This window comes from Electrophorus electricus, chromosome 15 (genome assembly GCF_041902795.1).
Source record: "Electrophorus electricus isolate QZ-2024a chromosome 15, ASM4190279v1, whole genome shotgun sequence".
In the NCBI taxonomy this organism is placed as follows: Eukaryota; Metazoa; Chordata; class Actinopteri; order Gymnotiformes; family Gymnotidae; genus Electrophorus; species Electrophorus electricus.
Genome location: NC_137511.1, coordinates 15,750,155 through 15,759,863, shown reverse-complemented (window position 1 = coordinate 15,759,863; position 9,709 = coordinate 15,750,155). Strand labels below are relative to the sequence as shown.

The following is a 9,709-nucleotide window of genomic DNA, read 5'->3' as shown; positions in this document are numbered from 1 at the left end:
GATTTAGGTCAAATCTAAATAGTTTGGGGGCTTGGTGGTTAGCACATTTGCCTCTCAGTGCTAGGGTCTTGGGTTTGAGTCTCACCCATGTGGAGTTTTCATGTTCTCCCATGTCTGTGTGGGTTTACTCTTGAGTCTCTGGTTTCCTCCCATGGTTCAAAAACATGGAGGTGAGGTTGATTGGATATTCTAAATTGTCCTGTATGAATGTGACCTGTGTGTGTGTGTGACTATGTGCATGTATGTCCAGTGATGGTTGCTGCTCTGTCCTGGTCTTCACCTCCTCCCCTTCCCCCGCACGTAGTGCAGTCCCCCAGGGGGCTGTGGTTTCTGATAGAGGGTACCCTGTGCACAAATTGGCTGCTGCTTCTCATTGGTGTGTGAGTGTTTGTAAAAGATGATATCTGTCTGTAAAGTGCCCTTGAGTCTGAGAAAAGTACCATGCAAATGTAACTAATAATAATAAAAATTTGAACTCTGTACATCACAAAGGAGCAAAAATGGCATGCAAACAACACCATCTCCAAAGGCTAGTGCAACATTTCCTGAGGGAGAAAAGGGAAAAAGAGTGTAGCACACCTCCTACTCCAGGGTCCTAAATCTAAACAGAAGCAAAAAATTAAAGCACAGTAGACCTGCATGACAAAAGTAATTTCTATAAAAGAAAGTATGTGCTATATAGTGGATCTAAGAGCATTTACTCTAGTGGTCCTGGTTGAGGTAAGACCAGATAAGTGCTACTCTATTTCTTACTGAAGGTGTTATGATACTGTTCTTTGCTAGCAAGGTATGTTTGCTCTCTTAATAATGAAAATAAGATATTTGATGGAGAAAATGCTGTTCAAGTTCCAGTATATGTATATATATTATATGTATATGTATATATATGTATATATATACACACACATATATATATATATATATATATATATATATATATATATATATATATATATATATATCTGCATGTGGGTGTATGTGTGTGTGTGTGTTTGCGCAAACAAGATATTATAGTGTGTTAAAGAAGTTAGAATTCCTGTTTAATAGGCTAAACAATTGAGGCGCATGTTGCCAGATAGCCCATCTTGTGTCCCTACAAAGAATAGCCTACAAAAACAACTATTCCTGACTTTCCAATATTCATATCAAAATATCCACAATGTTACCTGTTTTAAACATATGTGGGATGATAACTGTATCAATAAATTTGACGGACATTTGTCACATGAATTGCTTGTTGCTATACTACATTTCCCAGAATTCATTATCAAGACTCGCCAGCGGGTGATTTTCTTCCTGGATACATGTCAAGTGCCAAAATAAACAATTACCTCGAGAGAAAAGAACTTTTACTGTCAGATTACCTGCTATCGAGATATGTACTTTAACGTTATAGTGTACGGTATTTTATTCATACAATCTCTTGTTCATTCTCGCCAACGAAGCAGTGGTGTTAACCCTTTAAACAACTCTTGTAGCTAACGTTTAGCTATCTACCAAGTTAGCTACTTAGCGTTAGCTAACCCGAGCTTAATTTTGTAATTGCTTAGGTAAAGTTACATCTAACTAACCTAGGTTAGATAGCTACGTGTATAGGTTTCTCAAATCATTAGCTAGCGAACCAACGCAAAGATTTAAAGTAAAGCGAAGCAATGTAAAAATATTTCTTGGGTCAGCTATTTAGCAAGTAATCAGTCCATGAATTTATTATTCTTTGCTCTTTAGAAGATTATCTCAGTTTAAATGCTTGGTAGTAAGATATCTAGCTAACTAAATCTTTTGACATTTCCGCAATCTAACTGCTGAGATTGCACCGACGGTGATGTGAGACCCAGCTAGCTTGATTTGAAAGTACACACGAATAAGTGCACCCTCTCGAAGACGACCTGTTTCTTCATTTGTAATCATCTTGATTGCATTTACATCACAAATGGGATTATTTCAATGAATCCGTCGGACACATTCAGGGAACATAAGTCTAGGCTCTGATATAACCTAGCTAGCTCTGGTAGTACGCACATACGAGTATGCAAACTAGGCATCACCACAATCAGACGGAAGATAACTGCCGTGAAAATAATTTCCCTGTTCACATCCAAATACTGGATATTCCCACTCAGCCCTTGACGATGCCAGTTTCAACGAATCTACCCCACTTGACTACCAAACTCTCCCTGATGAGTCTTTGTCTTTCCACAGCACTGTGTGTGGGGAGAGTGGCTAAGGCATTGGAACCTGGTCACTTGCCCTTCAGGATGGAGGACTTCAGGAGGACATATCTTCGCCTGTGCAAAGAGGCAGGCACAGAGCCTCAGGAGTCACTCCTGGCACAGCTCTACGAGACCCGGGCTGCTGCCAGCGGTGCCAGGCTGGACCTGACTGGCCAGAGTCTGATGGTGGAGTCCTGCTGTGTGCTTGGCCGGGCACTGCAGAAAGACATTCTTTTCACTGAGCTTGTGCTCAGTGACTGCATGCTCAGTGAGGAAGGTGAGTGGTCCACAGGCTTGGAGATGGAGACATTCCTGTGGAATTTAAGAACAGCTCAGTCCTAAGAAGTGTGACTAGCAATAGGCAGAGGACCAAACAATACAGTCTTTGAATGCTAGTTATGACTACCTTATGCCTAGTTACAATTATTACCATCTACGCTATGAAGGTTTTGTTAAAATGATTCAAGTATACCTCATATTTGGCTAGCTGTTGATGCAGTGGAGTTTATCTCATATTTGGTCAGCTGGGATTGGCTCAGTTTTATCATTGTGACAGATTTAAGAGTTTAAGAGCTTAATCCCAGCCTCAGTCACAGCTGCTGTACTGTTTACTCAGTGCCACCTGTTCTGGACCTGTCATTCACAGGTGCCAAACTTCTTCTAAGCGGGCTGTGTTCCAACACCATGGTAAAAGTATTGGATCTTAAGGTAGGGTTCAGGATTAGACTGGAGAATATTTACAGGCATGTACGTATTGGATACATACTCAGACATAGTTCCCGTTTTATCAGGGAAACAATTTAAGAGGAGCAGGAGCTGAGACTTTGGGGAAGTTGTTGGTGAGGAACAAGACATTAAAAAGGTGAATGTTTAAGCAAAGAGCACAATCTTTAAGCAAATATTTAAGCAAAGAGCACAATTTAAGCAAAGAGCACAATCTCCCATTCTGATTTGATTTCAGAGTTGTAAGACAAATAATCTACTGAAATGTATTAAATGCAATGCATGTAATAGCTGTTTATTAGTGCTTGCTTATCATCAGACACTGTCTTATTTGCAGGCTTGTTTTGGAGTGGAATGCTCTAGGGATGTGGGAAGAGGGTTTTTCCATATTTTGTGAGGGTCTTGCTTCCAGTAGTTCTCTTATTCTACTTGATCTACGCAACAACCAAATCAACCACCAGGGGGCAGCAGAGCTTGCACAGGCTCTCAAAAGGAATTCTGTTCTCCAAGAGCTTGGTTAGTGTTGCCATAGACTACCACAGAACCAGACATGGTGGTCATATCTTTTCTCTTTCCCCCTCTCTTTCTCCCTCTTACTAAAAGAGTATGCAATTAAGATTATTTATTTTATCTTTAAAGTCTAAATATTTAGAAAGTTAGCCTAAATGGATTTCAAGTTAGTGTAAGTTATTAAAAAAAAAAAAAGGTGATCTGTAATTTTTGTTTGTTTTTCAGCATTACCTTATTAAAATTGTTTCTCATAATCATATGTAGAATAACATTTTCTCACTGATCCCTTTAGAATCAAGAAATTGACAGCTCGAAACACTTTGTTTGCCATAAAATTTAAAAAATATGCCAAAAAATAGTACACCTAGCCTTTAGAATATTAACTCCCTATGAGTTTTAACTGGTCTTTGTGAAAAATCTTTTTGTTTATGTCTTATCATCTTATGAACATGTGTGTTAGTGAATGTGTGTGTGCATGCATGTGATTGTGTGCATCTGTGTTTATGCATGTGTGTGTATGCACGCATGTGATTGTGGGTGTGCGTGCGTGCGTGTGTTCGTGTGTGTGTGTTCATGCCAGATTTGCGGTGGAATAACATTGGTCTGCTAGGCAGTCGCTCCTTGCTGGATGCCTTGCAGCAGAACCGCACTCTTCTCCATCTTGAGATGGCTGGCAACAACATCCCTGGCGACATCCTCAAAGCCATTGGTCAGACGCACACTATACCAGCATCTGTGCAACCAGATGACAGCCAGGAAATTGTAGAGTTGTACAATATGTTGTTTGTTAATCATTAATAACAAACATAATTATTAACAAGCATAATTTCCATTTGCAATATGCAGTTACATTATCGCCCTACTCTGAACACAACTTTTCCATTGCTAAAGTAATATTTTGCTCAGTATGGGAAAAATTACATAGTTAGTTTTTTGACTCCTTTTTTGTTGTCCAAGTATCATACCACTTATCATGAAAACCTAAATTATAGCAATGTAACCTTCATTCATCCCTAGTACAGAGTACCCATTCTGACCTTACCTGTGTCTCTTCAGAGCAGTCTATGGACCACAATGCAGATAGGCAGTCCACTCTGCAAGAGAGCCGCACCAGGGCTCAGGTGCTCACCAAGGAGATCCAGATCCTCAAAGAGGAAAAGAGTCGGCAAGTCAGTGCTGCAGCCTACTTTTTAGTTCTGCCTCAAAGATTTTCCTTTTCAGTCACTATAAATTTATAACACTCTTTTTCATGGATGTGTGCAGTTCTTAGGTTTGATGGAGACCATCGATAAACAGAGAGATGAAATGGGTAGGAGCAGTAGGTGAGTTTGACTTTGATGTTTCAAAACATTTAGAGCAATGGAAATGAAAATCCATTTTTATAATGAATACATCGTGCTTGCATTACATATTTTTGACAAAGATGGTGGGTCATATCTGTAATAGAGTTGTATGAAAACCCACTGACTCATTTTGATGTATGTGATTCTTTCAGGAATTCAACGGTCTTGCTGGAAAAGCTACAGGAGGCACTTAGTGAGCGGAAATCAGCTGTGAATTCGCTCACAGCCAAGTAAGCAGCTCACAGATTCAAGCCACCACTATCCAGAAGCTAAAAGAAAAGGAGGATTTTAGGCTCACTGGAGTCAGCTGTGTTTTTCGAATTGTACCTCTTCGGGTTCTATCAACAATGACGTCTTTTTATTCCATTTGTGGTTGTTTGGTTCAGGCTGCAGATGACCGAAGCAGCTCTGCTTCTGTCTGAGCAAAAAGTCAGTAACCTGGGCGAGCTACTGACCAGGGTGAAGCTAGAGAAGACGGAACTCACGGACAGGCAGTCCCGAGAGATGAAGAAACAGTTAGAGGTGTCCCAGTGCACTGAACAGTTACACAGCCGTTCATTCAACGTGCTCAGTCTTTACGTGTATGAGCTAAGAGGTGGGTCGTTTTTGGTGATTCTTGGGTTTGTCTGATTTGTAGGAGAGTGCTCAGCGTGAGGGGAAGCTGTTGAGAGAGGTGGACAGTCTCTCGGAGAAGAACCACCAACTGAAGAACAAGGTTGAGTTTCAGCCAGGGGCCATAGCACATGTTCTTTGTGTAATGGTTGTGGGTGTGTGGGAGACATTTGGATGGACAAGTATTAGGTTTACTATGTTAAAAGTGCTAGACCAAAGTCAAATTAATTAAAAGACAAAGTAAAGCCAACAGACTAGACTTATTGTCACTGGCATTATGAAAACTAATAATAATAATAATCATCATCATTATGATCATAATAATACATGGAGTTAATATAGCACTTTTCAACAACCCAAAGATACTTCCAATTACAAACACACAGTACATGGAGCATCAGAAATAACAATACAGGAGTCGATAACACTAAATAACACCTTGAAAGAACAACACTAAACAAGACCTGGAAAGAACAACACTAAATAAGACATAAGACATGTCACTAGACATACTGTCACAGACATGACAGTATTTTTACAGTATTTTATATGGATCTTCTTCTTGTCAAATAGAAACCCGTGGGACCAAAACAGTAAAAATCTGCAGTAATGTGTTGCCTTTATTTTTTTTCTTATTAGACATTTTGCCTGTACCTACAAATAACATTTTTTAAAGTACAGCTTTTGTCATTGAGGATGAGGCAAAAAGTATTTTTGCTGTAGGTGTAGTCAGTGGATGACCCACAAAGATGCTAATTTAAGACTTTGTGTGTGTGGGTATGTGTGCACATGCGTATGTATGTGTGTGTTCTGTCCTCTGGCTACAGTTAGAGGAGAGTGAGCGGCGCTGCAAAGCTCAGCAAGATCAGATCTTCAGTCTAAAGCAGGAACTCACAAACTCCACTGCGGAACTAAAATTACGGCTGGCCCAAGCTGAAGGTTTCACTGTGCACACCCACATACACACACACATGCGCACAGACAGGAGAGCCAAGTGATTTATACTGAGGTACTTTTTCATATTCACTAGAGCGCTTGGACATGGAGAAAAGACGATCCAAACAAGCATTTGAAGACATGGACAGTTTGCGGCAGAAAGAGGTTGGGTTTTATTTCTGGGGCTCTCATACGGCTCTGTGCTGAGGCTCAGCATATACCACTAAGGTTCTGTGTGATTTCTGTGTAGGTAGATCATGTCAACAGGCATATGGAGGAGAGTGAGAGAGCCCTGCAAGACCGTATTCTCAAATTGGAGGGCCAGCGAATCCGGTTGGACGAGGTACGATTAACTAACTGGCTTTGTCATATTCTATTTTAATGAATATGAGCAAAAGGAAGGACTAAATGGATGAGGAAAGTGGTGAGATTTTGACCTGTAAAAGAGCCACTCTTTTTTTGCCATGCAGGAGCTGAGCCAAGTGAAGGCTGCTATGGTGACAGAGAGGATACAGGCGGAAGAGGAGCTGGGGAAAACGCGCGCACAGGTTCGTCTGGAGGAGGTAGGTAGCTCAGTTTAACAAGTGTGTCTTTATCACTCAAGACTTCTTTGAACCACATAATGTGATTGTTGTAAAGCAACTTGTACATACTTCCAAAGGTTGTCCCTAGTAGGAGTGTACCAGAGACATTTTCATCAAACCGTGTTTAAAAGGCCATACGAAATGTCTGACCTCTAACCTCAGGGAGGCTTGCATGTCCTATAAGATTCGATGGCTAGCGGTGTAGTCATAATCGCCATAGCATAAACATGTCTGTGTGGAACCATGCAGCAGGAGCGTCTAAGCGGCCTGGAAGAGAAACTACGGAGTGCTCGGCAGGCGCGGGACGAGGCGCAGGGCCACTGCACCCAGCAGAAGCAAACCGTCGCCGAGCTGCACGCCCGTGCTGCCCAGCAGAGCTTGGAGATGGACGCCCTGCGCCGCAGAATCGATGAGATGCAGCAGGTGGAGCTAATCACTAAACGCACGGCATCTGAATGAAAGTAGCCATGATGCAAGTGCACCCTCGCTCAGAGCTTTTGAAGAAAAAACGCTTGGTCCTGTTTTGGCCATGTTCATCATAATGTGATTTTAGAACTGGTTTAAAAGAGTGCTTTAACCATAGATGCTAAAGCAGTGTTGGTGATCACCTTAGCTGACTTTGCCCATATTAGCTTTAGTTTATAAAGAGCAAAGTTAATATGTCTACACTGAGTGTATTATTTCATTGTCAGAACTTTGTTTTATTGGGTTTATCTGTGCACGGTGTAACTAAGAAAAGGGTAGGAACAATAGGGAATTTATCACATACAGTTTAAGGTGTGATGTATTAATAATAATAATAATAATAATAATAATAATAATAATAATCTGGTTAAAGCTGCTTTGTCTTTTTGAATGGTATGAAGAATTTCCACTATTGCATCATTCTTGCCTGCAGGATTTGGTGGGGAAGGAGCAAGAGAAGATGGCAGAGGTGACACGGGTCAGGGTGGAGCTGCAGGAACAGACAGGCCACCTGCAGGCAGAGAGGACAGCCCAGTGTGGCCTCAAGGAGAAGATTGCTGCTCTGGAGAGAGAGATGAAGGGTAACATTCCTCAAATAAAACATCAGTGTCTGTAGCTTATTACACAGGACTATTACACAATATAACAAGGGCATTTGATACAGCCTTTAGTCAACATATTAACTTGTCAGATGTATTCACTAATGCAGTTTTTAATGTTTTTCTAACATGGAACAGGAATAAGGATTTTGAGGTGTTTCTAACAAACTTGTGTGGCTCTCAAAAGCCAAAAAAAACTTGGTTTTAGTGAATGATAGTGTTTAAAAATCATTTTCATCAATCCAGCCGTATGTTTTCCTAATTACCACTAGAAATGAGATTCCAAACAAACTTCCAAATGTATGTTATTTGTCATGTAAATCAGTCTTAATGCTTGAGTGTGAACAAAATGTGTACTTAACTGGACAGTGGACCAGATTCATAAAACTTGACATTAGCTATGCTATGCCGCACAAAATGTGCTACATGGTATTTAATTCCTATTCATAAAGTTACCATAGCAATAATGAGAGCTTACTTATGCTGTAAATTCACCTGTGCTCAAGGTAAAAGCCACACATGTTAAAGACCAAAGCCAAGAGGCAGAGGACTCACTAACCCCAGTCTTGAGACCAGTGGTATTCTGAAAACTGCCAGTTGCATAGAAATGTAAAGCATTTGTAACTTTCACAGACTGGAACTGCATGGTTACACCAAGTTGATGACTTTACTTCTTCTAAATCAAATCTGTGCAGCAAAATTATATTTCTCCTCAATCTGTATCTTTCTCTGTAACACATAAAGTTGAATTTCATAAAGGTTCATTACATATTGAGCTCCTGGTCAATCAAGTCACCTTCCTCTATGTGTAACTCTACTATTGCAGTTGCAAACTGTCATTATGCTCAATTCAAACAGTCCATTTGTGCGTGCGTGTGTGCGTGCGTGCGTGTGATGATCTTGTGGAATAGCCCTCGGCACCAGCCACCGTGAGGCTCTTCTAGACAAAGAGAGCGAACTGTCGTCCCTGCAGGAACGTCTGCGTCTGCGGGAGGGTGAGATCCAGCGCATGCGAGAGAACGAGGCTCAGAGGGCCAGCTTCCTTCAGAATGCCATACTCACCTATGTCCAGGGCTCCCCTCTCGCACATTATAGCCCCAGAAAATGAGCCCTCTTCCCCCAGTGACCAGGGCTAGGAAGAGACCTCCAGACAATGACTTTTATGCACAAACAAGTTTACAATATTTCATTCCTTTTATTGTAAGTTGACATTGACTCATCTGCTCAATACATTTATTATTCCTGTCTGTTTTTTGCAATGTTTTTAATTCGGAGATTCCATTTGCTAAAACGATGTTTGAAGTGTCCTGAATTCTGAAAATTTATTTTTTGCCACAATATAATATATAATGTTGAGATGGCTTTGTATATATACACACGTGTGGTATTGTGTGACACTGAACAGTCCCTTACACATGAATAAATGTTTTTCTACAAGTCAGTCACTTGAAGCCAATGATAGTGGTTGGTCTGTCAGCATATGCTTCATCTGAACATATTTATGTCAAAGCTGGCAGGAACCTTGACCTCTGTACTTGCAGCTGGCATTCAATATCAAAACATGCATTGACTGTTCTCTATAGATTTGATTTTCGAGTGTTTTGTATTTGATCATTTTATTTTCTGGTTGTTTTATAAACCTTTTGTAAAATAATTGTTTTTTTTTTTGTTTTTTTTTAAATATATACTTTTGGATATCTCAAGATCTCAGAAATTTGCTTTTGATA

General features: G+C 40.4%; 1 protein-coding gene across 2 annotated transcripts; it reads left to right on the top strand.

The window, feature by feature from the left end:
* Positions 1 to 1,175: 1,175 nt before the first annotated feature.
* On the top strand, positions 1,176 to 9,636 carry lrrc45 (leucine rich repeat containing 45). 2 transcript variants are annotated; one of them, XM_027005042.3, is made up of 18 exons: positions 1,177 to 1,397; positions 2,200 to 2,487; positions 2,857 to 2,918; positions 3,002 to 3,072; positions 3,271 to 3,449; positions 4,024 to 4,152; positions 4,500 to 4,612; positions 4,707 to 4,765; positions 4,939 to 5,016; positions 5,173 to 5,308; positions 5,424 to 5,501; positions 6,226 to 6,337; positions 6,429 to 6,499; positions 6,585 to 6,677; positions 6,805 to 6,897; positions 7,168 to 7,341; positions 7,817 to 7,964; positions 8,894 to 9,636. In XM_027005042.3, exons 2-18 carry the CDS (start codon positions 2,256 to 2,258, stop codon positions 9,088 to 9,090), a joined length of 2,025 nt encoding a protein of 674 aa, XP_026860843.2. In that variant the 5' UTR covers positions 1,177 to 1,397; positions 2,200 to 2,255; the 3' UTR covers positions 9,091 to 9,636. The 2 variants fall into 2 exon arrangements, with proteins under 2 accessions (XP_026860842.2, XP_026860843.2); XM_027005041.3 differs by having other exon boundaries at positions 1,176 to 2,487.
* The last annotated feature ends 73 nt before the right edge of the window (positions 9,637 to 9,709 follow it).